The following is a 27,770-nucleotide window of genomic DNA, read 5'->3' as shown; positions in this document are numbered from 1 at the left end:
ATTGGCCTCCAGAGTCAGCCGCCGAGTGAGCATCCTCCATCGTACAAAGTTCTTCCTTGGCACACCTGAACTCCTTTCCACATACAAGGCCTTCATCCGCAGCTTAATGGAGTAGTGCTCTCCCCTCTGGGCTGGCTCCCCTGCCTCTCACCTTGCTCAGCTTGATGCCGTGGAAACCACGACCTTTAAGATTATTAGAATCTCCCACGATGAGTCTATGGACCTATCACTTCGTCATTGCAGACGAGTCAGTGGTCTGTCTTCCACCGCCTCCTTTCTGGTCTTGCTCCTCTGCTCTTTCTGTGCGTTGTCACCCCCACCCCCACGTTTCTGCAGGGCACACACGGTCCACCATCAACCCCCTTCTCGTAAACTGCCAAAGTCCAGGATCACTGCTCACCTCCACTCATTTGTTTCTCTTTTTGCCCTCCTATGGTATCAACTTCCACAGCCTCTTCATTGTCATTCTTCCCTCCAGATCTTCAAGACAGCAGTCCACCACCATCTCAGATCATCCCCAATCCAAAACCCATGACCTTTTATACCTTTGTTAACCCAACCCAAATGCCCCCTCCTAACAATTTTCCAGTTTTTATCCCCCGCCGCGTGGTGGAAGGGGGATTTTGTTGTCACCCGGGTCGTCCGTCCGGCCGGCTGGCTGGGCGTCAACATTTATTTCAATGGCGGGGGATTCCCCATCTCTGATGGGTATATTTTTTTCTTCTTTGTATTATCCTTGTGTACCCATCTTGTCCACCCCATGTATAATCCTTCCCCCCTCCTCCTGATCCTGGTCCATTGAGTGTACCAGCTCTTCCATGAGCCTCAACAATGTATACAACATAACACCCTTTTAGTCAAACGCGGAGGGTCTTGTAACCCCGGCTCAGTCGGTACGTGTTAAGAGTCTGTCTAACACAAGAATATTTTCCACCTCCATAACCCACCCCAGGCCAAACTCTTTTCATGTTTCCAGCTTTTCCTTCCACTTGTTTTTTTTTAACCCCACGCGTATCATGCAAGGCGTGCTTAAAGACTTGGGTCACTGTGTCCATGTGTCAGTCTATTTCTGTGATTGAGGAACTGCTTAAGTTAAATTAATTTTATAATTGCATATTTTGAACACTGCAGAGCACGAATCGGAACTCGAACATGTAGTGTAGTCGTATTTCAGCCCTAAATTTGGCATATTGTACGGAATCTCGTCCCGAGTACGTACACACAGAGCGGTGAAGCAATTGCTTCAGTTTGTCTGTCCGTCTGTCTATCGGTGAAAGAAAACTCTAAATCATTCTAAAACGGGGAACGCACTGTTTTTAGGGATGTCACAAAGGATACAAACAACAGGCACCAACAACTAATTTAATGTATTAATTACGGCGGTGTTAAAGAGGGTACGTCAACAGCGGTAAACCTCCGAATGAATGTTTTTTGTTCGTTTGTTTGTTTGTTTTTCATCCTTTAAAACTTTCGTTTTATTTCAATTTAATTAAATATTTGACCACCGCAGGACACAAATCTCCGCGCTTGGAATCAGGAAGCAAGAGTTAAAAAGACTCTGACCGTGTCCTTTTCCTCAAGACTGCGTGGAGTTATGTCCTGATCCGTTCCGCATTCTCACTCCTCCAGGAGCCTCAACCACTGTATACAAAAAAAAATTTTGGTTGATAAAATGCATTTTTAAGATTTCTTAAAAACTCTCTTGAAATACAATTCCAATTCCCTTTTGAACTGTATCACCATCTCGAATATCCACTACCCTTCCTGACGAGCTGTTTCAATAAATAGGCCCTCATCTGATCTTCATTTCACTTACACCATTTATGCAATTACTGAGGTGCAGCTGTGCCCCTGATGCAGTGCCCCTGTATATTAAGGAGAGAATTTGACTTGTGTACCAGCAAACAATGGCCTACTCCGATTGAAATTGGCTGCTGGTTATTTATCTTTTCTTCGATCGGGCATTCATATTTGACTGGGATTCAATTATGAACTCGGTCTGCTAGTTAGGTCGTTACCAAGGGACATTTGTGCTGCTGATGCACTCACTCGACCTGTAGGTTAAGACGGTAATTTATAATTTGGCCACCAGGGTGCTTGCTCTTTTTGAAGGGTGCTACAGGAACTTGAAAAGCCACAACGCAAAAGGTGAGTCTGGTGAGTTCCTCTTTTGGTATCGGGATACAAACCCACAACTTTCGACGGGTACATCGTACCTCTCTCTGAGCTACCATCGGTCAGCACATGAACTCAAACGTAACTTGAACCACTTTCCTTGGCAAATCAGGGAAACGTCACGGATTCTCAAGATACCTCAATGGGTCTTTTCTCTCCAAAGTGAGCACGGGGTGGGGGCTGTGGTCGGCTGGCTGCACGAGTGTGAATCGTGTGAAAGAGCGACAGTGCTCCGCCCGTGGCTGGAGACGTGGCAAAGGGGGCTGTGAGGGAGGGCTGCTGGAATCGGGGCTGGACAAGGGGCTGTGAGGCCGAAAAGTTATCCGGGGTGGCGAGATGATGCATCAAGGACCGTGTGAGCAGGTGGTGTGGGTAAACCATGTGGCGCGCTCCTTGGTCATCCTCCTGTGTCTGCTGCGAGCATCTTGCGTACTTGGTGGCTCTGAGCAGAGTTTGTGGTCTACAACGGAAGGCGACGAGATGGGTGTGCCCCCGATGCCTGCGGACGTCTTGTACTCGGACGCCGTGGATGCGTACGAGCGAGGAGACTGGACCGCCATGGTGGAGCTGATGGGGAGTGCCTTGAGATCCGTGCGTTCAGTACGTCGCGCGCAACTGGCGTGCCACAGAACATGTCGGGAAGCCAGTGAGTTCCCCTTCTCGTCCACATCCTCTCCCATTGCAGGCTTGTCTACCTCTCACAACTCGTCGAATGAAACCTATTGGTCTGCGCTCGAGGAATTGCGCTTCTTCGAGGTTTTGCTGCGCCGAGCCGAGTGTTTGTCACGCTGCGAGAAGCACCATCTGGGTGAACCCTCCCTCCATCTAATGTCTGAAGAACTCAAGTCTGAGTTCATCAAGAGGACTCCGTACCATTATCTGCAGCTCGCATACTTTCAGGTCCTTCACCTTTATTTATCTCCACTGGTATATATATATATATATATATATATATATATATATATATATATATATATATATATATATATATATATATATATATATATATATATATGCATGAACATCCTTCCATCGTGATACGGCTCCACTTACTCATTGATGTTATGATTGTTGTTGTCGCTGCTGTTGTTGCAGACAAATCAGCTGGACAAGGCAGCTGCTTGTGCTCAAACCTTTATAGTTGCAAACCCAGACCATAAAGAGATGCGGCGGAATGTGGAATACTACCGCAGAATGCTTGGCGTCCCCGAAGAATTATTTGTGGACCTGGAATCGAGGCCACACATGGTGATTTATCTATCATTCTCTAATCATTGTAATTGCTCCTATACCCTTCTTGGAAACATCAGCGGTGCCCAAGACTAGATCATTGACCTTTTTCATCGCTGAGAATATACCCTGCAAAGGTCACTCCTCCGTTCCAGGGTGTCGCTGAAACATCTCTCGGTCAGGTTAGGAATTTGGGACGTATCGATGACCTACCATTTTTTAAAGGAACTGTAGGATCTCTAATGTTCACACGTGTATGCGAGTAGATAGGTCAGGTCAGGTCAGGTATGGGAGCATGTGCCAGAACAGCACGTCGCTGCGTCCACTTTCCGCCGGTACTCCAGGGGCCTCCGTCTGGCCATCCCCCAGGCAGATGCCAGGCCCATCCCCATCTCCTTGAGATGATGGTCAACCTGATAGGTAGATATCAGGTTGATAGGTAGATAGCCTGATAGGTAGATAGGTCAACCTGAAGATAGATAGGTCAGCCACTTTAATCTCCCCTCCTATATGAACGGCAAACTTAATGAGGCAACACGCTGCCTGCACAGCACCAGGGTGGCAGCTTCCAGTTGGGCCGAGCATCAATCCCAGCCAATACAGCTCAATGGACAGTGAGCTACTTGAAAGCTATCCTGCCTGACCATTGGTCTGTAATGACTGTCCCAAAAGTTTAATTCTGTCCACAAATAGGACAACTCTTTAAACCGGTCATCCTGTTGATTTTTTTTTCAGGTGTCGGGCTGCAACCGAGAGCAAACTACCCTAACCCTACCTTTCGGAGATGGTTTACTCTATGTTGCAGTGCCATGTTTTGCTCCAATGACGGGTTAATGTCCGAAACGTCAGCCTCCCCTTGCTTCCCACGACTGTTAGCACGCCTCAATCAACGTCCTCTGGATTGCAGCCATCGTCTTTCATTCGGAGAATTTGTTTAGCTGGCTATCTTGTCTGTTAGCACAAGCTTGTGGATGTTGAAATCGTAATTCGACATTGATTTGCACAATTCGTTTAACAATGTGAGCGTTAACAGCTTATGATGTGTACCATTGTGACTGTAACTGTGAACGAATCATTGAATGATAACTACAATGCAATAATTATGAAGGAATCACTGCTGAAAGGTGCAAAGCATTACAAAGAAGAGCACTACAAATATGCCCTCGACAACCTCGAGACGGCACTGCAGGAGTATTTTGAGGCCGATGCGGAGTGCAGAGACCTTTGCGATGGACCTCGTGCCTTTGAGGGCTACTCTTACCTCGACTACTCCTCTGATCTTCACCAAAGCATTGCAGGTACAAGAGGAGAAAAGGTCATTGGACAAGTTTTTTTGCTCGATATCGATTGCTTTTGCCAGGATTAGGCTGAAAATTTTCAAATATGTTATGATTATCATGACTATTATGGATCATAGATATGATGAGTAGTTATGAAATACATAGATATGTGGTTTGGAAGGGCTTTTCGAGAGGTTCCAGGTCGGAGTGAGTGGAAGAGGTGAAGAAAGATCTCGGAAAGTGGAACACCAGATACCGTAATATGTATCCGAGAGTATTGAGCGAGATGTTAACGGATCTTTTTCACATCTCATTGGAGTCAGGACAGCTACCGGAGGATTGGAGGGAGACAAATGTAACGCCGTTATTTAATAAAGGATCCAGAGAGGAATCGGACAATTACAGACCATCTCCAGTTGTGGGGAAGGTGTTGGAGACATTAATTGAGGACCGCATGAGGAACCATTTAAACAAATACAAACTAATTAAAGGTAGTCGGCATGGGTTTACCAAAGGTAGTTCCTGTTTAACAAATCTTTTAGAGTTCTATGAAGCAGTGTCTGATTGGGTGGTTGATGGAAAGGCAGTGGACATGGTATATCGAGATTTTAAGAAGGCATTTGATAAGATAGGGTACCACATCGGAGGTTGTCAGGCAAAGTGAGGGCTTGCTGGACTAGTGATAGGGAGCAAAGAGTGACTGTGTGTGGGATCATGACTTTCTGGGAGGATGTTTGTCGTGGGGCACCTTCGGGGTCACTACAAGGATCATTGTTATTCATAATTTACATCAATGATTTGGATAATGGAGTTAAGAGTAGACGTTACAAATTTTCGGATGATACAAAGCTTGGAGGTAAGGTGGATAACACAGAGGGGGGTTATCGGATTCAGGAAAGTTTAAATACTTCAAAAGATTGGGCAAAAGATTGGTCGATGTCGTTTAGCATCAGGAAATGTAAGCTGCTGAAGATGGGTAAGAATAATAAAAATGGAGATCACATGAAACAAGGGACAATCTTGGAGTGTGTAACACAGAAGAAGGATCTTGGGGTGGTAATGCTGTGTATGTGGGGGTAAACCTCATCGAGAATATTGTGTGCAGCTTGGGTCACCACATCTGATGAAGGAAGGACACGTAACCACAAAGAGGGTTCAGCACAGGACTACTAGATTGATTCTGGGCCTAGCTAGACTAAGCTACGAGGAGCGGTTGAAGTTGACAGGCCTATAATACATTAAAAAAAAAGGAGGCGGTTACGAGGTGATATGATAGAGATGTTGGAAATAATGAAAGGTAAAGACCTAACTAGTGCAGGAGAATACACAGTGAGAGTACCTGGGACCACAGGCTTCGACTAAATAATAGGAAAGTTCGGACGACATTGAGGCACGTGTCCTTGGCTCGGAGAGAAATTCACGCATGGAGTCGTCTCCGTGGAAAGGTGGGGCATCGGAAACAGTAGATGCTTGGTTTTAATTGGAATAAGATAGCTGCTGTACCTTGAAACATCGGGAATCGAGGGGTACGTGGATATCGGCAGTACCGGTAGAGTGGTAGGTAGCTGAGTTATGGATTGTGGTTGCACACACGTATTTTAGGAGTAATTTTCCGTGTTTGATCGAACGCTTTTCGTTTTCACTCCTTTTCTCCAAGGTTTTGTTACTACTTATCCCTCGGCTTAATCCTTTTCCACTCCTCATTGCAAAGTTTTTTTTTTTCCCATGCACAGTTACTCCTCACTTCCCTATCCCTCCTCCTCCTCCTCCTCATTATCCCCAAACTGAATCTTCACTGAATCCAACCTACTCTTGTATGTGCAGCTACATGTTCCTCCAATGCCTTCGACGGAAAACATTATTACCATCTCACCAATGAAGTCAGTCACCTTAGATCCAGTTTGGGAATCCTGAGAAGTCATTTTATAGAGGTTGTGTCCACGCGACAATAAATTCTCATTCACTTCCATTTATGGCATCAAGCTCCTCCATGTCAGTACCTCCACCTCCTCACCCCATACTATCTCTGCTTACCACTCATCACACCCCTTCTCAGCGTACCCCTCGTTCCATCCTCTCTCGGCTTCCCCCTCATAATGTCCCCCGATCGGCTTACCCCCCCCCTCCACCTCATGGTTTCTTCCCCCTCTCAGTTTCTCCCCCACCCCTCCATCTCTCGATTTCCTCTCACCCTTCCTGCTCCTGGCCTCCCCCCACCACTCCCCTCCTGGCTTCCCCCCTGGCCTGCACCCTCCCAGCCCTGGACCCTCCCAGCTTTTCCTCAGCGCCGCACCCTTCCAGATTCCCCCACTCCACCCCCACAACCTCTCCTTGCTCCTTTACACATTCCGATCAACAGCTCCGCTTCCCCTGTCCCGAACTGTGTGGACCTCAAACATCCGAGTCCTCCACTCCAATCTGACAGATCTCTCAATCCAGATTGCTGCCAACACACCAGACATCATGTGTTAAACAGAATCGTCCCAGGCTGTTAGTTTATCAATTTATCACTTGCCATGTACTGCTCTTGCACCTCCCAAACCCCAGGAGTACCTCTGGCTAAGACTTCCCCTTCACTCCCACCTCATGTTTGTCTGTGTGTTGTACCATCCTCCAAACAGTGACAACCCCCCATCTACCTCTCCCTCTCAGATGACATGGACCAACTCTCTCTCTCTCTCTCTTCCTCATACGTGGTGATTTCATTATCACCATGCAAATTAGCTGGGTGTTGGTCCCTCTGTCACCAGCTATGGCACTTTGGCAAAAGGACTTCTGTGACTCCATGGGACTGACTCAACCGGTGAACTTTCCAACCTGGACTTCTCCAAATGGAAAATCCTCCCTTCTGGATTTGGTTATGACCAACCTTCCCACCTTCAGGACCGGTCTCCTATATCTTCCACCCCTAATATTAACTCAGCCTGGGAATTCTTCCACAGAAACCTGCTCTCTCTCTCTCTCTTATGCACAGATTCATCACATCTCGTTTTCAGTTATCTTACCCATCCTCCAGCTTTTGGTACTTTAAGTCCTGTGGTTAAGTAGTTGCCTTAAGACAACTTGCATTCTCCTCCGAGAAAGCAAATCCAACTGAAGGAAACCTCAGATCACACCACAAAGCTCATAACAAGTATGTATCTACCCACAGGAGAACCAGAAAACAACATCTGTCCAATCTCAAGATTTTTCTCCCTCTTCCTTGTGGCATCTTGTTAAATCTGTCTCAAATGTAAGCTCTCCTTCCATCCCTTCCCTCGCTTCAAATGGCAACACAGCTGACTGCATGTGAGAAGGCGAATGCCTCAATTCTGGGTTTGCCTCCATATCTCGGGTCCCCAACCCCTTGCTCTCTGCACGCACCATTCCCAGTCATACCCAACTGCTCCTGGACTTTGTGCCTTTTGCACCTGCGAAGGTGGATACATTTCTGGCAACCCTCGACTCTGCAACTAGACTGGAGGACATCAGATTGTGAGCCCTAAAAACCTGTTCTACAGCTCTTGCCCATCCTCTCTATGCCCTTTTCACCTGATCATAATGCCCGAAGTCATCTTCCTTATGCTGGGAAATCACCCAACATCATTCAGGTCAGGTCAGGTATGGGAGCATGTGCCGGAGCAGTGTGTCATTGCATCCACTTTCCGCCGGTACTCCAAGGGCCTCCATCTGGCCATCTCCCAGGCAGATACCTGGCCCATCCCCATCTCCTTGAGATGCCGATCAACCTGCTGTAACCACGAGGAACGTGGTCGGCCCATTGGCCTCTTCCACTCATGAGGCTCCCTCGTTGAGAGAATCTGGTGATTAGGATCAGTGTCAGGAAAATGAGCCACACATCCATACAGCCACAGCTGATGTTCACAGACTACGTAGGTAACAAATCTCTTCTGAGTCTCTCTCGGCAACAGCTCGTTGGACACAAACTCTGACCAACGATAGCCAAGGATTCTCCAAAAAAACCTGGAACCAAAGGAATTAAGTCTCCATCTCAGATCCCTGGTCAGAGTCCAAGTCTCACATCCGGAGAGCAAAAATGGAAGCACGAAGGACCTGAAGACTCGGACTTTCGTCCTCATGCACAGGTACCAGCAGCGCCACACCCCATGATCCAGTGAATCCATGACTCCCCAGGCCCGACCCAAACATCTAATGACCTCTGGCTCACAGCCATCATTGCGTTCCATAAAAAGATGCAAAAATGGATCCCTTTAACTCCAGACCAAACAGCTTACTTCCAAAAATCAGCAAGGTCATGGAATCCATCATCACATTTCGCATAAAATCATTCCTTTTCTCCATCAGCCTTATCCGAATAATGAATTCGGATTCATACCTCTTCACTCTACCTGGAACATGCTGCTTCTATTCTCCCAACAATGGATGGAGGCCCTCGATGTCAGATTTCAGATCAGGGCCGTCTCTCTGGACATATCTCAAGCTTTTGATACAGTCTGGCATTCTGCCTTGCTCTCCAAACTGTCTGCCTACGGAATCCAAGGCCAACTCCACTCTTGGGGAATTTATTTCCTCCACTCTCGTCGCCAACATGTGGCTCTCGAAGGAATCCTTTAATCTTCTCCACTTGTGAAGGCTGGAGTGGCCCAAGGCAGTGTTCTGGGCCCAGTCTTATTCCTAATCTTCATCAACGATCTCTCTGACTCTCTGAATAGTCCTCTTTATCTATTTGCTGATGTCTCCACCCTGTGCCATGACGTCCCTCATCCTTCAGGCAGGCTGCTGCCTCTTCCCTCTCTTCAGACCTGGATAAAATCATAGGCTGGTCAAACACTTGGAATATGTGTATTAATCCTGAGAAATCTCACACTCGCTTTCACCATCTCTCTCCCAAAGGACCGTCTGGAGAACCCCCTTTGTACTTTCTTAACAACCCTCTCGCAGAAGTTCAGTCACTCAAACTCTTGGCTCTCACTATCAGCCATGATCTTTCTTGGGCAAACCACATTTCAATGTTGGACTCCAAAGCCAGTCACCGACTGGACATCCTCATCCATACAAAGTCCTTCCTTGGCACACCTGAACTCCCATCCACCTACAACGTCTTCATCCGCAGCTTGATGGAATACTGCTCTCTCCACTGGGCTGTTGTCCCTGTCTCATACCTTACTCACTTTGACACCATGGAAACCAAGGTCTTCAAGATTATTGGAACCTCCCATGATGAAGCTGAGTCTACGGGCCTATCACTTTGCCATCACAGACAGGTTGGTGGTCCCTCTGTCGTCTTCTGCCTCCTTTCTGGTCTTGCACCATTTGCCCTCTCCGTGCTTTGTCCCCCACCCCAGATTCTGAGGATGTACGTGGTCCACCAGAATCCCCTTCTAGTGAAACTCCAGAATCACCGTGCTAACCTCCACTCATTTGTTCCTCCTTTTACCACGAGTGAAACTGCAACAGTCTTCCACATCCTCTTCAATCTCATTCTTCCCTCGAGGTCTTTAAGAGACCTCTTTAAGAGATTGTTTACTACAACCTCAGACCCCCCCTCCCACCTCCCGCGGTGAACCTGTTGAAACGGGGTAAAGCTCCAGGGATCTGTGGCATCCATGCTGAACTTCTCAAGGCTGGTGGAAATGTTGCACTCGTGTCGTTGCATGCAGTTCTGTGCTCTGCCTGGAACACAGGCATCATCCCAACTGATGGGAAGAGGGGCCTTGTTGTCCCTCTCTGGAAAGGGAAGGGTGATCGCCAAGACTGCAACAACGACCGAGGGGTGACGCTGCTCTCAGTGCCGGGCAAGGTCTTCGCTCGGATAATTCTTGATAGGGTTCGCCACCATCTGCTTGAGCACCAGCGTCCAGTGCAGTCAGGCTTTCCACCAAAGAGGTCAACGATTGACCATATCCTTGCTCTTCGGGTCCTCACCGAGCGCAGACGAGAGTTTCGGCAGGGGCTGCTTGCAGCCTATGTTGATCTCTGTAAAGCGTTCGATTCAGTGAATCGGGATGTCCTCTGGAGGATTCTTGGTCTTCGTGGGGTGCCACCAAAACTGATCGATCTGATGTCTGAACTCTACTCTGGTAATGAGAGTGCTGTGAAGTGTGGTGGTACCATCTCTGACTTATTTACAGTTGTTACTGGAGTTCATCAGGGGTGTGTACTGGCCCCCACACTTTTCAGCACTTGTGTGGACTGGATTCTGGAGAGGATGTCAGAGAGATCAAACTGCGGTGCCTCATATGGGAATGTCAAGATCTCTGACCTTGATTTCGCAGTTGATGCAGTCATCTTTGTGGAGACTTTAGATATCCTTTTGGGGGCCCTCGAGGTGCTGAATGAGGAGTCGGAGCCGCTGGGATTACGGGTTTCTTTGGTCAAAACTAAGATCCAGGTTTTCAATGACATCTTGGATGCTACTGTCCTGTCTGTGCCTGTTTGTGGTGAGGATGTTGAGGTCGTGGAGAGATTCACTTACCTTGGCAGTGATATTCATGTCTCTGCTGGCTGCGAGTCAGAGGTCAATAGACGTCTGGGTCGGGCCTGGGGAGTCATGGATTCACTGGATCATGGGGTGTGGCGCTGCCGGTACCTGTGCGGGAGGACGAAAGTCCGAGTCTTCAGGTCCTTGGTACTTCCAGTCTTGCACTCTGGATGTGAGACTTGGACTCTGACCAGGGATCTGAGATGGAGACTTAATTCCTTTGGTACCAGGTCTCTTCGGAGAATCCTTGGCTATCGCTGGTCGGATTTTGTGTCCGAGCGGTTGCTGAGAGAGACTCAAATGAGATTTGTTACCAGCAAAGTCCGTGAGCGTCAGCTGCGGTTGTATGGACATGTGACTCGTTTTCCTGACGTTGATCCTGCTCACCAGATTCTCTAAGCGAGGGAGTCTCATGAGTGGAGGAGGCCAATGGGCCGACCACGTGCCTCGTGGTTGCAACAGGTTGATCGGCATCTCAAGGAGATGGGGATGGGCCAGGCATCTGCCTGGGGGATGGCCAGACGGAGGCCCCTGGAGTACCGGTAGAATGTGGACGCAGCGACGCTCTGCTTTGGCGCATGCTCCCATACCTGACCTGACCTGACCCCCCCCCCCATCTAAAACCTTGATCTTCTCTCCCAACGTTAATTCCCCCCCCCCCCCAAATTTCCATTTTGTCCTTCCTATCCACCTTATCCACCCCATACATTTTCCACTACCCCTCATTGTTACCCGCAATCCATCCCTTGTTGTCCGTCTCCATCTATTTTTTCCCCTCAATCCTGCTGTTGGCATTTCCCCTTCTTTCTCATGTTCCTTTTAGTCTGTTGCATCCTGAATTGTTCTGCTTTCCTGCTCTTCCACGAGCCTTAACTTTGTATACAAAAAAAACACAAGGATTAAATTTTTTTTATACAGCTTTGTGATGTGTTGAATTTCTGATTATTACATAATCATCAACTACCCCTGCACTTTCCACCCCTCCCCCCCTCCAACCACCATTTTCCACCATTCCCTCTCATTGTCTTGCAGACCACTACATTCAGGTGTTGGCGTGCAGACAAGAGTGTGGCAAGTCCTTGGCAACTCACATAAGCCGAAAAAATCCAATCGATGATTACCTCCCCACTCACTACAACTTCCTGCAGTTCTCGTACTACAAAAGTAAGCTCGCATGATGGACATTCTTGCAGGCACCTCATACCAAGGAGCAGAAATTGCAGGCCTAGATGAACCACATTTTCAAAGTTTATCATTCTTCTCATGGCTGATGTTTCATTTGCTTAGATTTGCTTCTAGACCTTAAAAACCCCACTACCTATTGTCACGTCGGAGGCCCAGATAACGGAGACGCTCTGTGGCGGAGGTCGAAACACCTCCACGGATGACCGAAACTGTGTTTGAATTTACTGCATTCAGAATTAAGTATTACGATACCCCAAGGATCGCCCGATAAATAAATCAAATTTGGCGGTTGCTCGTGCGCGAAGGCAGGAAGGTGGGAAAACATTTATTTGCAATTAAAATTGTTTGTGAAAATGTACATGGGGATAAGGACGACCAGGACGACAAAATAAACAAACAGACAATGTCTGGTGGTCGACAGACACAGATTGGGATGAATGGGGGAAAAAACTTGATATTATCTCCTGGAGAAATAATGGCGCCAACAATACCAGATTCAGACCACAAAGGGAAACAGAACAGGTGAGGACTTGTGCAGGTCCGAGCTGGTTGTGGCTGCAGGATGATAAGGTAGAGGGTGAAGTGCAGCTCAGGGTGGGAGAGGAGAGGATGGTGCGACGGTGGGGAGATGGCATCCACGTCTCTCGGCGGTCCTTCCCTCCGGAGCGACGAAGTAAAGAGAGCTGAGATGTCTTCGGCCAAAGGTCCAAATCACGCTTGCTTGCACAGACACAGCTTTGACCACCACCAGGGCCCACCCTCATGCACGGCGAGTACCTCACATTGGCCGCCAGCTGCCATTGGGAGGCACAGTCTTCCAGGCAATCCCACCACTCAGGGAGGAGCCCCCATAAAACAGTCTGCCCTTCTCCACGGCTATACAGCTCACTTTGCCGCCATGGCCTACAGTCTTCTGGCCAATAGCCTGTAGCAAGCGTACCGGAAGTATGGGGGACTGAATATTTTATGGTTGGGCAAAATGGTTACCCCCTCCAAAAAAAAAAAAAAAGAGAGAGGGGAGGGGGGGAGGGGAGAGAAGAAAGGAAGAGCAATAAAAAGGAAATAGAGACCGACACAGGAAAACGAGATGGGGACCTATAGAGTCCCAGCTCCACTTGTGGGGCGGATCACTGATCACTGAGCGGATACCTCAATCACTTCGCGTGTCTTTTCATTTGAATCTTGGGACATTAATATGGTAATTTGGATTTTTTTTTTTTAATTCAGATTTTCCAACCGTTTTTGATACATAGATGCACAGTAATTATGGGCTGACTTGATGGCTGAGAGGTTTGCACACTTGACTCACAGCCGCCTAGCCTGGGTTTGAATCCCGACCCAGCAATGCACCGTCATCCCGGTGTTTCACAGGCAGGGTGATTCATCAATGTCTGCTCTGTCCCTGGGATGGATGTTATACCAGGCATCCCATCTTCCGGCATTAGTTGGTGGATGGTAAAAATCCTGCATTGCTCACTTTGTGCAGAGTGGGCGAGCTATCACTGGCACCCCAAACAAATTACAAAGTCCTTCCCTTACTCACTTGCCAACCTACACTTGGCAAGCGTGTAGACTACGCCACAAGCCACTCAGCGTGACCTGAGGGAAGCTCATGTCCTGCAGTGTACTAAAATAGCCATCCTCCAGTGCTCCAAGTCAAAGTATGACTGACGCTTCCCTTCCTTCTCCATGCTCCCATCTCCTCCAAAACTCCTTTTCCTTCTTTCCTCACTCCTCCCATACCTCCGTACTCTCGTTTCCCTCGCGCATTCCATGCTTCTCTCATATTCTCTTTGATTACACCCGTCAGCGAAGTGACGGGTCGGTACGCCCAGTGTATACATCGACTTAAGGCCCCCTTGCAGATTTTGTGAACATTGCCAGATGTTTTTTTTTTTTTTGAAATGAAATACATTTTCGTTCATAGTTTCTGAGAGTGGTACTGTCATCACACAGCCATCACATGTCATCACACAGCCATCACATGTCATCACACAGCCATCACATGTCATCATACAGCCATCACATGTCATCACACAGCCATCACATGTCATCACACAGCCATCACATGTCATCACACAGCCATCACATGTCATCACACAGCCATCACGTCATCACACAGCCATCACATGTCATCACACAGCCATCACATGTCATCACACAGCCATCACGTGTCATCACACAGCCATCACGTGTCATCACACAGCCATCACGTGTCATCACACAGCCATCACGTGTCATCACACAGCCATCACATGTCATCACACAGCCATCACATGTCATCACACAGCCATCACATGTCATCACACAGCCATCACATGTCATCACACAACCATCACATGTCATCACACAACCATCACATGTCATCACACAGCCATCACATGTCATCACACAGCCATCACATGTCATCACACAACCATCACATGTCATCACACAGCCATCACATGTCATCATACAACCATCACATGTCATCACACAACCATCACATGTCATCACACAACCATCACATGTCATCACACAGCCATCACATGTCATCATACAACCATCACGTCATCACACAACCATCACATGTCATCACACAGCCATCACATGTCATCACACAACCATCACATGTCATCACACAACCATCACATGTCATCACACAACCATCACATGTCATCACACAACCATCACATGTCATCACACAACCATCACATGTCATCACACAGCCATCACATGTCATCATACAACCATCACGTCATCACACAGCCATCACATGTCATCACACAACAATCACATGTCATCACACAGCCATCACATGTCATCACACAGCCATCACATGTCATCATACAACCATCACGTCATCACACAACCATCACATGTCATCACACAGCCATCACATGTCATCACACAACCATCACATGTCATCACACAGCCATCACATGTCATCACACAACCATCACATGTCATCACACAGCCATCACATGTCATCACACAGCCATCACATGTCATCACACAGCCATCTTGAGGCTGTTCCCTATTCCAATAGTAAAATGTCTCAAAACCCCATATATCTCATCTGAATGTGAAAATATATCCCTTTCTTCCTGACAGTGAATGAGTATGAGCGAGCGATCGAATGCACCAAGTCCTTTCTCCTGTTTCACCCGGATGATCATTCAATGCAACAAAATGTTAAATTATATCATCGCCTGCTTGGAGAAGAGAAAGACCTACAACCACGACGTGTACGTTTACCTATCTTGGCCAATCATGCGACTCTTAACTGGTTGATGTTTATGCTTTTGTAACCCGACTGTCGCTGGTGCACCCTGACCTCTGACCTTTTGGGTAATGCTCCATAATGTTGGCCTGTGCTGATTGATATATTGATTCTATCTGTTGTTTTTTTTTTCACAATGACTGTAGTCCTCAACTGTCTACTCTTTATCCAGGAGGCAGTCGCACACCTAAAGCGCTCTCTGCTTGAGAAGCAGTTGCTGTACTTTGCTCAAGAGGCTTTTGGAGTTCCATTCGTAGATCCTGTGAGTCTTTTGAAGGTTTCCACTTTACAACATGCAACTCGGTCCAGAATTCATAGATCCCAAGATGAGGTTTTTAACACGACATCATTGTACTTGCAGCGCTGGATTTGTCGCCAAGTCCTCTTGCACATCTTGTTTAGCATTTGTGGACTCATTAAGAACGAATGTTTTACTGGGGAGGGGAAAAGCGACTTTCAGGCCACCCCTGTAGAACGAAGGAACTTTTACACTTGAGGGGACCATTTGGTCCATCATGCCGGTGCCATATTATACACTTCCCAGCACAACCACCGAAAGCAGATAGTGCTCATTCATGAAATTTAGCAAAAGGAATCGAACTAAGGTCTAAAGTAATTAATTTGTCGTGTTTAACTCGGCGGTGAAGAGTATCCTTTGGGTTTACTACTTGACGCTATCCCAAAGGAGTTAACTCCAACTATAACTAGATGGGCACTCAGTACAGCGCACTCCTTCACCCGGCTGATTTGTTGGTTTTGTAACCCACTGATAGGCCAGATCTGGATTTGCACCAGAAGCAAAATCTAATCGGCTTCTTCATGTCGCCTAACCAACTCATCCACCAAGTTTTCTCAGAATCCATCCATAACTTATTAAGATATCGTGCTATATACAGTGCCTTCAGAAAGTATTCACACCCCTCCACTTTTTGTCACCTTTTGTTGTGTTACAGCCTGAATTTAAAATGAATTAAATTAAAAAAAAAAATTGTCACCGTTCTACACAAAATACCCCATCATGACAAAGTGAAAACACGTTTTTAGAAATTTTACAAATTAATGAAAAATGAAAATCTGAAATGCAAGTCAATAAGTATTTCATCCTCTTTGCTATGACCCTCCAAATTGAGCTCAGGTGTATCCAATTTCCTCTGATCATCCTTGAGATGTCTCCACAACTTGATTGGAGTCCATCTGTGGCCAATTCAATTTGTTTGTCATGATTTAGAAAGGAACACACCTTTCTTTATAATGTCCGACAGTTGACGGTCCATGTCAGAGCAGAAACTCAACCATGAAGTTCAAGGAACTGTCCGTCAAACTCCGAGATGGAATCTTGAGGAGAGACAGATCTGGGGAAGGGAATAAAACAATTTCTAGAGTGTTGAAAGTTCCCAAGAGCACAGTCAGCTCCATCATTAGGGAATGGAAAGGATATGGAACAAGCCAGACTCTTCCAAGAGCTGCCATCCGACCAGACTGAGCAACCGGGCAAGAAGGACCTGGGTCAGGGAGGTGACCAAGAACCCAAGGACCACTCTGATAGAACTACAGAGTTCCTTGGCTGAGATAGGAGAACATTCTGGAAAGACAACAATCTCTGCAGCACTTCACAAATCTCGGCTTTATGGGAGAGTGGCCAGACAGAAGCCACTCCTGAGAAAAAGGCACATAACAGCACTCATGGAGTTTGTAAAAAGGCACGTCCGTCAAACTCATGCTCCCAAAAGCCTCTGGGAGCATGAGGGAAAAGCTTCTGTGGTCTAATGAGATGAAAAATGAACTCTTTGGCCTGAATGCCAAGTGCTATGTCTGGCGGAAACCGAGCACAGCTCATCACCCGTCTAACACCATCTCTACCGTAAGGCATGGTGGTGGCAGCATCATGCTATGGGGATGTTTTTCAATGGCACGGATTGGAAGACGTGTAACAATATAGGGAGCAATGAATGGAGCCAAATACAGGCAAATCCTTGAGAAGAACCTGCTTCAGAGTGCAAAGGAGCTCTGACTGCGGCGAAGATTTATCTTCCAACAGGACAATGACCCCCAAGCATATAGGCAAAGCAACACTAGAATGGCTGCAAAACAAGAACTGCATTGTTCTGGTGTCCGCTTCTCCATCCCCCCCTACCCCCACATCCCCAATTTACAACCATACCGAGAGTGAACGGCGCACATCCCTTTGCTGTGTTTAATCATTCACAGTGTGGAGGGAGACGAGGCTTGTCAGAAAAGTGACTCATCAGAAACAGCTCTCCTCTTCTTTTATGTATGTATGTATATACTGTATATATATATATATATATATATATATATATATATATATATATATATATATATATATATATATATATATATATATATATATATATATATATATATATCTTTCTGTTGTCCTCCACCTCCAACTCTCTCCCTTTTTTTTCTCTTTCTCTCATTGACATTTATGAGATATGACAGGTTTACACTTACTTCCTCTGGCATCTACTTTCTGTTATTATCCCCATTCCCTGTCGGCCTATATCCGACTACATTAAATAAGTCAATTGCCTGAATGGATGTGTGTGCATGTGTATAATATATACACATCTGAAAATCATAGAACAAAACAGGGCTGGCCGATCTCCACCAAATTTTGTATACATTTTGGTAGTACCCAAGGTAACCCTCCCCCCACCCCCCAGCACCCCCCTGTTTGGGTATTTCTCATAAAACACGAATTGTAACTTAAGACATGAGACCTCTTCTTCGTTTGTATGCAGCACAATGTTGCAGGGTAGCATCATTGGGTAAGCGTGTGGCTTTGCCTCCAATGCAGTGTCTTCTACAGGTTTGTAACTTGTCCAGGATGCCAGTGATAGCTCGCAGACTCTTCGTAAAGCACACCATGGGATCTTTAACGTCCACCATCTAATGCCGGCAGATAGGACACCGGTTTAACGTTCACCCGAGGGACGGCATACACATTGATGAATCACCATGCTTGTGAAACATCAGGATGACAGCTTATAACTGGGTCAGGATTCAAACCCAGGCTAGACAGCTTCAAGATGAGTATGCGACCTCGAGGCCATCCTGCCAGCCCTAAGACATGAGACAAACTGCAATTATTTATATTAGAAATACCAATAGAGTTGGAAACCTGTACAGCCATCCCAACACAACTTACTACATGTATACTGTGCTTTGACATGTGTTGGGGACGTTACAGGATGGTTGGACCCCAGATGACATCAAGCCAGCCAGCCAGATCCATGGACAACCTGTGGAGAGGTGTGTAAAACTCATTTTCTTTAACCAAGCAGCATTTGTATGAAAATCTAGTTTATGGAGCCCTAGTAATGCATATAAGAATTTACATGTCATCATAGCTAGTACAACGACATCATATCAAGAACACCAGCATCGTATCTCGTATGCCAGCATCATATGTGGTACGCCGGCATCATATCTCGTACGCCGGCATCACATCTCGTATGTCGGCATCACATCTCGTACGTCGGCATCACATCTCGTACGTCGGCATCACATCTCGTACGTCAGCATCACATCTCGTACACCGGCATCACATCTCGTACGTCGGCATCACATCTCATACGTCAGCATCACATCTCGTACGTCAGCATCACATCTCGTACGCCGGCATCACATCTCGTAAGTCGGCATCACAACTCGTACGCCGGCATCACATCTCGTACGTCGGCATCACATCTCGTACGCCGGCATCACATCTCGTACGTCGGCATCACATCTCGTACGCCGGCATCACATCTCGTACGTCGGCATCACATCTCGTACGTCGTCATCACATCTCGTACGTCGGCATCACATCTCGTACGTCGGCATCACATCTCGTACGTCGGCATCACATCTCGTACGTCGGCATCACATCTCGTACGTCGGCATCACATCTCGTACGCCGGCATCACATCTCGTACGCCGGCATCACATCTCGTACGCCGGCATCACATCTCGTACGCCGGCATCACATCTCGTACGCCGGCATCACATCTCGTACGCCGGCATCACATCTCGTACGCCGGCATCACATCTCATACGCCGGCATCACATCTCGTACGTCGGAATCACATCTCGTACGTCGGAATCACATCTCATACGCCGGCATCACATCTCATACGCCGGCATCACATCTCATACGCCGGCATCACATCTCGTACGTCGGAATCACATCTCGTACGCCAGCATCGCATCGTATCTAGTATGCCAGTCAGGGTCGGATTTACTTGCTTGTGGGCCCAAGGCCAAACCTTATCAATGCCCCCCCCCCAAATTTTATATATATATATATATATATATATATATATATATATATATATATATATATATATATATATATATATATCGTAATATTGTAATGTAAACAAAAAGAATTACAACATAATGAAACACATCAATAATTTTTAATCAAATTAGTTCCATATCAAGTACATCAAAGTAAATCAAGTTCCATATCCTGTACATCTTACACATACGAATAATGGAAAAATACAATGAAACTGAAGCATAATAAATTTTGCAAGCACAACCACTGTATGTGAAGTTCAAAATGACATTTTCCTGCTTTTTTCTATGGCAAATTTGTCAATGATAATGTTTGTGTCAAGGGATTAATCTGTAAGCAGGAAGTAATAATAAATTAGTTCAAGTCTAGTATAAGAGATACTAATATCACACAATAAGAACAAAAACGCACGTAATATAACAATGAAGTCCATTAAATACAACACGTAATGTATATAATCTACAGATAGATGGATAGATACATAGATAGATAGATAGATGGTGGGAAACGGGCATTTAAAAATGTACTGTTATATTTTTCGTGACCTGATTTTATTTTATTCATTTTACTACAGGGTTATATTATCGTTACCTACTAGCCTATACTACTCCTTGGCCGATCAGAGAATCCACATGTCCCCGGGAGCCCCCCACTTACTGGTGGGCCCAAGGCCAATGGCCTGTATTGCCTATTGGAAAATCCGGCCCTGACTCCGGCATCCCATCTCATATACCAGTATAACATGTCATCACACAACCATCACATGTCATCACACAGCCATCACATGTCATCACACAACCATCATATGTCATCACACAACCATCACATGTCATTACACAACCATCATACGTCATCACACAACCATCACATGTCATCACACAACCATCACATGTCATCACACAGCCATCACATGTCATCACACAACCATCATATGTCATCACACAACCATCACATGTCATTACACAATCATCATACGTCATCACACAACCATCATACGTCATCACACAACCATCACATGTCATCACACAACCATCACATGTCATCACACAGCCATCACATGTCATCACACAACCATCACATCTCATCACAAAACTATCACATCTCATCATACAGCCATCACATCTCATCATACAGCCATCACATGTCATCACATAACCATCACATCTCATCATACAGCCATCACATCTCATCACACAACCATCACATCTCATCATACAGTCATCACATCTCATCATACAGCCATCACATGTCATCACACAACCATCACATGTCATCACACAACCATCACATCTCGTCACACAACCATCACATCTCATCATACAGTCATCACATCTCATCATACAGCCATCACATGTCATCACACAACCATCACATCTCGTCACAAAACCATCACATATTGTACACCGACATCCTAGCCTGAACGTTGAGCGTGAGTGCGCGTGAATACAGTCACAAGTTAAATAAGAAGCAAGAAATGGCATATTACCGGTGGGCCAATTCAGTACTGTGTCCACAAAATGATATGATTCACTCAGTGATTCGGGTGTCATAAATGACCAGTGCCCATGGAAATAAGATGTTCACAAAAAGGGGTTTGATGCTCGCAGTCCCGTGGTTGAAAGGAGTGACAACCCAGTGAAGGTAGGGCCGTGACGCAGCATGTGGTGTGAAGCTCACTGGGTCCAGAGAGGAAATGCATTGCTGAAGATTGGGTTGCGAATGCTGTTTAACTCCTGTGAACTCCAGTAAACTCCCGTGAACTTTTGTTTAACTCAAGTGAAACTCAAGTCTGTGAGTCATTCACACAACTGTAGATCATGAGATTCCAGGCAGGGAAGCGTCATCACACTTCCGTTCAAGCCTTCCTCAACGCCGGTCCCCGAATCAGTGGTCCAAACCCGACAGTAGTGTGGGGTAAAATGATTGGTTAGAAACCAGATTAAAAAAAAACAAAACACCCCTACTCGACTGCCATTGGTTGGCCAAGTAAACGGAACAAAGGTCATGATGTAAAAGTACTAACAAATTGGTACCAATGAGAAGTACACGACAGTTCAGGTTAAGGGTACACCACATCATAGCTCGCCAAACGTTGGCAAAAGGTTGGAATGGTCACAAGATGATTTCTGATGTTGGCCCAACTTCGATGAAAACAATGAACATAGATTTGTGAACGTTGGCCAACATCGGTCCAATGTCCGCCACATGGTGGGTGTGAAGACATTCGGACAATGGCGGTGCTGATGTTAGCTCAACATTAACCCAATGTCAGTGTGTGTTATAGATCGGATGTGTATGAGCATCATGAAGTCATTGGGGGTTTTTTCCACAAGATTGCATTGTGAATATTTTTCCCTACAAATGATCCCCTTATAAACACTTGAAATTACTTTACTTTTTTTGATAATGAATGTGCTGTTAAGTTTGTAATCTGGAGCTCGAGACTATGAACCACAAACAAAAGGCCTGTGTGTTGTGGTTCTCTAACTCCCCGTCCAGTTTTTAGATGCTCTCAACTAGGGTCGGTGGGCATACTCATAGGCCAACCAGAATTCTCCTGAGGTTCTCCGTATCACTATTCCCTCCGTAAACAGCAGTAACTCCGTAAACAACAGCGCATAATGTACGAGAAGTGTCGATGAAGTCTCGAAAGGCGAAGACATCGTAATTCCAGCAAGGCACTTATCCGTTAAAAAAAAAACAAAAAAAAACAAGTCGGCATGGTTGTAAAAGGATATGGATAATGGGTGGAGCACACTTACTTGGTCACCATTTTTGAGACTAGCTACACCATTAGGTATCCCTTAATGAATGCATCACTCATCCCTATCTCCTCATACTCCAGTTGCTCGTATGTTTAATAAAAATTCAAGCCTCTTTGACCTCGCAAATACTACCAACTGCCTCCGACCATCTTTCCAGCTCAAAGAAAGGACCAACAGTCCAATTGGAGGAGATTTGGAGTCTCATCGCTGTGGAGGAAGAGCAAGAAGAGGCTGCGTCTGAAGGCCCTCGGAAGCAATCCCTTTCGGCAGCACCACAACATCTCAAAGAGGGTGTGAGGGATCTGGGTTTGGAGCTATGAAGTACTTAAAATGGTTTTGGGGATTTATGTGATATGAGGCCTTCTGCTTATTACATCTGCAAATGGAGGAATTTTTTATTTATTACCCACCCACCCGCACTCCCCTCCCACCCCAGATGCTTGACACGTGTCCTTACCCTCAACTTCCCCCATGCCGATTCATTCTCCCTACTGTGTGTACGTGATATTGAAAGTGTGCGATCAATCTTCCGTTCCTCTTTCTCTCCCAAGGTGGACAGCTGCCTTCGGACGCCATGACGGTCATCTTTGATTCGGCAAAACTCAACGGGACACAACGAGTGGTGCTGGATGGAGTTCTGAATGAGAACGAGTGCCGAGAGCTTCAAGCACTCATTTCTGTAAAAAACTGCATTTCGGTGAAGCTACTCGCACCAAAACTGACTGTTTAGTTGTTACTCGATTCACTGCGTTTTCGACGTCCTTTAAAATGAAGTTATTGCTTTGTAAAAGGGATCTGAGGAACCCTCCAATCTTGTAACATCCTGCATTGTTTTTGATCACGTGCTGGGATTGTCGAACCCACCCAGGCAAGTTGGCTTTCTGTATGTGTGGTGGAAATGAATCGGTCGATCGTCTCCGGATGCGTTCTGGCGGTGTTTGTCTTCCGAGCACGACCCTCCAGTTTAGAGAAAAGGGACATGGGAATGGTGTTCTAAACTCGAGTGGACTTGCTTCTTGATTACTTCCTTACTCTGAGATGACCCTGAATTTCCGTCCCACCTTCTCTTCATCAGATGGTTGGTGTTGGAGGGGACGGTTACATTGGAAAGCTCTCACCACACACGCCACATGAACGCTTTGCTGGGATAACCGTATACAAAGCTCTAAAGGTAAATGAGATGTCCGACAACCTCAGAAATCCTATCGCCTGTATAATCATACATTTCACTCGTAATTACTTCGGTTATAACTGTATTGATTTGTCTTTTTTTTTAATACAAGGTCGAGGCTCATGGAGGAGCGATAGCAACTGAGCTTGAGGGAGTTTCAACTGACAGAGGACAGAAGGAGATGAGTGGATAGTATCCATGACGCTTCATTCAAAAAGGTTCCTGATGTCATACAATACTGAAAATGGTACCGTTGGAAAGCTAATAATCCATTTACTTGGTTAGAAAGCTCGTAATCTATTTACTTCGTTTGAAAGATAACTGATTTATTTGGAACAAAAAATTTGTGTCCATTTAATCGTAAAGATTCCTGTTTCAAAATCCCATCTTTCCAAAGAAGAAGAAGAATTGAGAAGTGGGACTGGGAGGTTACTGAAGCAGTTCAAACTAACATTTATTATTCTATGACAGCAGGAACCCTTCAGAAGGACACGGAAGGAGTACACAAAATAATATATAGTAGTATGACTTGAAGCAATATAAATACATATAAAACAAGAAAAAGAGCAATCGGAGATTACAGACCCTCACGAGAACTTCTTTTGAGTGGTGTACTTTTATATGTTTTTGGGTAAATCCAATATGGCTGCAAAACCATGTGACCAATGACTTCATATGTGTGAACCTTTTGTTCCTCATGAACAGGCGGTCATACGTGTAAAGTTTCGCCTCGATTTGTTCAGCCACTTCAGAGAAGATTTTTGAAGGTTAAGAAAAATAAGAAGAAGAAGAATAAAACATGGCTGCCGAATCACGTGACGGATGACGCCATCATTTTTTCCTGTGGACCATTATATTCCCAAATGACCCTCAAATTTTCATACTGATTGGATGTGGCATTCTGCATTTGCAATTATGACGTCATAACGAAGGCACCTATGACGTCATAAAAATCACACTCATTCCCCATTGCCACGTGCCAAGTTTCAATTATTTTCTTGGTGCGCTTTCAGAGATAGAGGTTCAAGTTTTTTTTTCCCGTTTTTCCAATATGGCTGCCACACCACGTGACTTACGACGTCATAATTATCATTATAGCATTCTTCCTGAGGGGTCGCACCAATGTTGAAAATTTCGTCTCAATCCGACAAGCGGTTGCGGAGAAAAACATGAAAGTTCTGTTCGGGCAGACAGACAGACAAACAAACAAACAAGAAGACGACGTCATGCAGAGCACGGAACTTGCAAGATCCATAAAACAAATTTGACCTCAAAAATAATTGGTGGTTGAATTCAATGACCAAATATGGAACTCCTCTTCAAATTTCAAGTGAATCGTATGAAAATTGAGGATTTTAAAAACATCACCTTCGGTGTTGACCTTTGGCCTATGTTGGCGTTTTGGTCCATGTTGACCTCAAAAGTAATTGGCTGGTTGAATTCAGTGACCCGGAATATATGTCCTCTTCAAGTTTCAAGTCAATCAGATGAAAATTGAGGATTTTAGAAATACCACTTTAGTTGTTGACCTTGAGCCTATTTTGATCTTTTGGTCGATGTTGACCTCAAAAGTAATTGGCTGGTTGAATTGAGTGACCTGAAATATAAATCCTCTTCAAATTTCAAGTCAATCGGATGAAAATTGAGGATTTTAGGAATGCCACTTTAGTTGTTGACCTTGAGCCTATGTTGATCTTTTGACCTCAAAAACAATGGGCTTCTTCCTTATGACAAACTCTACCAGGTGGTGAAGTTTTGTGAAGGTCGGTTTAAAATCGTGACCTGTCGGCGATGAATAGACAAACAGACTGACGAGCAAATGGCCCCAAAAGCAATACCCTCTCCTTCGGCGGGGGTAACCACACGGACAACTAGAGAGTTCCCTGGAACACCTGACCTCACGCAGTTTTGAGAAAAAGGACATTGGAAGGGTCTTTTAAACTCTTGCTTTGCATTTCCAAGGCCAATCTCTGCTTCCGAGCACGCGTCTGTTTTCCGCGCATGACCCGCCATTTTTTTCTGAATGTCATTGTCCCTCCACCCTCATGACGCATGGCAAATTTAATTGGTCGAGACGGCGTAAAGGTTTTCTCAAGTACAGTACGACTAAACTGGAGGGTTTTGGAAGCGCCAAGAAGGCGATTTGCGTTCCTCGGTGTTCAAGTGTGTCAATCAATTGAGATAAAATAAAAAGCTGCAGAGCTCGTACCAAAAAATTAATTCCTGAACTTTACCGCCGTTGATGCATTGTCGATTACACCACCTTCATTAACACATTACATTAGTTATTTGTGCCTGTTGTTTGTGTCCTTTGTGACGTCCTTAAAAACAGGACGTTTCCTGTTTGGAATGATTTTCAATTTTGTTTAACTGCCAGACGGATAAGTGGAGTAAAAATATAATCTCGCTCCTCTCCGCGCATGTGTGATCGGGACAAATTCAGAGCCAAAGTATTGATAAATCGCAGGTTCGTTTTCCAATTCCTGTTCATAATAAAACATTCAATCTAAACAAGTTCTTCCTCGATCAGAAACTGACGTTTGTGGACTGACAGACAATGGACATGAACCAATTGTTTTTAACCCTGATTTTTCTCTTCACGTGTGCAGGGTAATAAGTATTGTAAGTCCTGTATGTGATGTTTGAATCTGGCTTCTAGAACTAACTAAGCTCCCACTAACTAACCAGCCTCAAGAGTTGTGATCCTGGAACATCGACCACGTCATCCTCGTCAATTACATAATGAATGTTGGGAAAGTAATAATAGGTTTTTTTCAAATTGACAATTTTTCTTTTAAATAATGCTCGCTCAATGCAAGTACTTTTTAGCTGTTAAAATGTTTGTCCTTCAGGATTTTTATTCTTCATTTGCTGCAATAAACTGCTATGGATTGATTTTGTACACATTCGTACCAGGCATCCTGATGACGTTCAAGGATGGAGACGGATAAGATTAGACAACATTAACAACTTGAGATCAATTTCCAGGTGTCCAGTTCTAATGATATTTGCGTGTTTCCAGCTCGCACAGCAGGGGGCACTGCCCACCCATCATGCCCACCTGTACTACGAGGGGAGTGAGCGAGCACGGCAAGCCCTGGTCGCGTACTTCCAGCTCGATCCGCAACTGTACTTCTCTTACACACACCTGGTGTGCCGTGAGGCCATAAAAGGTGAGACGGGGAGAGAGGTATTTTTTTCCACTTTGGCGAAGTCGATGCTTTCCTTTTTTTTTCATCTAATATAATGAAGATTTGTTAGATCTATGAATGAAGAAGATCTAATATAATGAAGTGTATGCCCCGGTTAGAATAGGTGTACCATATCCCTGCGTTGTCAGAGAGGACCAGGGTTGCGTCAGGAAGGGCATCCGGCGTAAAAACAAAGCCAAATCACTATGCGGATCATACGGATGATCCGTTGTGGTGACCCCTAACGGGAGCAGCCAAAAGAAGAAGTAAATAATGAAGATGTCATTATTTCTGCTATTATTTTTGTTATTATTTCATGCAAAGCAGTCATAAAGCCTTCCTAATCTGCACCTACAAACAAAATTATTTAATATTTCCTTTTTAAAATGTATTCATTAATTTATTGTTGATTTTCTTATTTTTGAGTGTTAATTGGGGACTTGAGATCCTTCCTCAGGTTCGTCAAAACCAGGTATTGTGTCGGGTTTTACACATGCAAGCGAACGCTGGTATATCGGAGAACCAATATAGCATCCCTCTGTGATGTACGCCCTGCCGACAAAGCACGACAATGGAAGTTTAACACCACGATCCAGTCGAGACGGATCAAAAGGAGGTGTGCTCTCTCTGAGCTATCCTTTCAGCCAATAAACAGTGTCTGACATGATGGTGCAGAGGCTGCACACTTACCTTTGAGTTATCTAGTCTGGGTTTGACTTTGATTCTCGACCCGACTATAAACTGTCAGACTCTTCCATCCTAG

General features: G+C 45.4%; 1 protein-coding gene across 1 annotated transcript in view; it reads left to right on the top strand.

The window, feature by feature from the left end:
* The first annotated feature begins 384 nt into the window (after positions 1 to 384).
* LOC147029074 (prolyl 3-hydroxylase 1-like) overlaps positions 385 to 27,770 on the top strand; it is a 49,259-nt gene continuing 21,873 nt past the window's right edge. Inside the window, exons 1-12 of the mRNA XM_085880028.1 lie at positions 385 to 2,148; positions 2,288 to 3,075; positions 3,271 to 3,423; positions 4,514 to 4,703; positions 12,160 to 12,291; positions 15,406 to 15,539; positions 15,747 to 15,836; positions 18,789 to 18,850; positions 22,803 to 22,936; positions 23,197 to 23,324; positions 23,721 to 23,816; positions 26,839 to 26,989. Of these exons, the coding sequence (XP_085736154.1) occupies positions 2,512 to 3,075; positions 3,271 to 3,423; positions 4,514 to 4,703; positions 12,160 to 12,291; positions 15,406 to 15,539; positions 15,747 to 15,836; positions 18,789 to 18,850; positions 22,803 to 22,936; positions 23,197 to 23,324; positions 23,721 to 23,816; positions 26,839 to 26,989 (1,834 nt within the window). The 5' untranslated portion in view covers positions 385 to 2,148; positions 2,288 to 2,511. The remainder of the gene's footprint in view (positions 2,149 to 2,287; positions 3,076 to 3,270; positions 3,424 to 4,513; positions 4,704 to 12,159; positions 12,292 to 15,405; positions 15,540 to 15,746; positions 15,837 to 18,788; positions 18,851 to 22,802; positions 22,937 to 23,196; positions 23,325 to 23,720; positions 23,817 to 26,838; positions 26,990 to 27,770) is intronic.

Source organism: Eptatretus burgeri, chromosome 4, assembly GCF_056783735.1.
Source record: "Eptatretus burgeri isolate ZD-2024b chromosome 4, Ebu_testis_v1, whole genome shotgun sequence".
Lineage (NCBI taxonomy): Eukaryota > Metazoa > Chordata > Myxini > Myxiniformes > Myxinidae > Eptatretus > Eptatretus burgeri.
The sequence above is the reverse complement of the archived record's forward strand: the minus strand, read 5'-3'. Positions and strand labels throughout refer to the sequence as shown.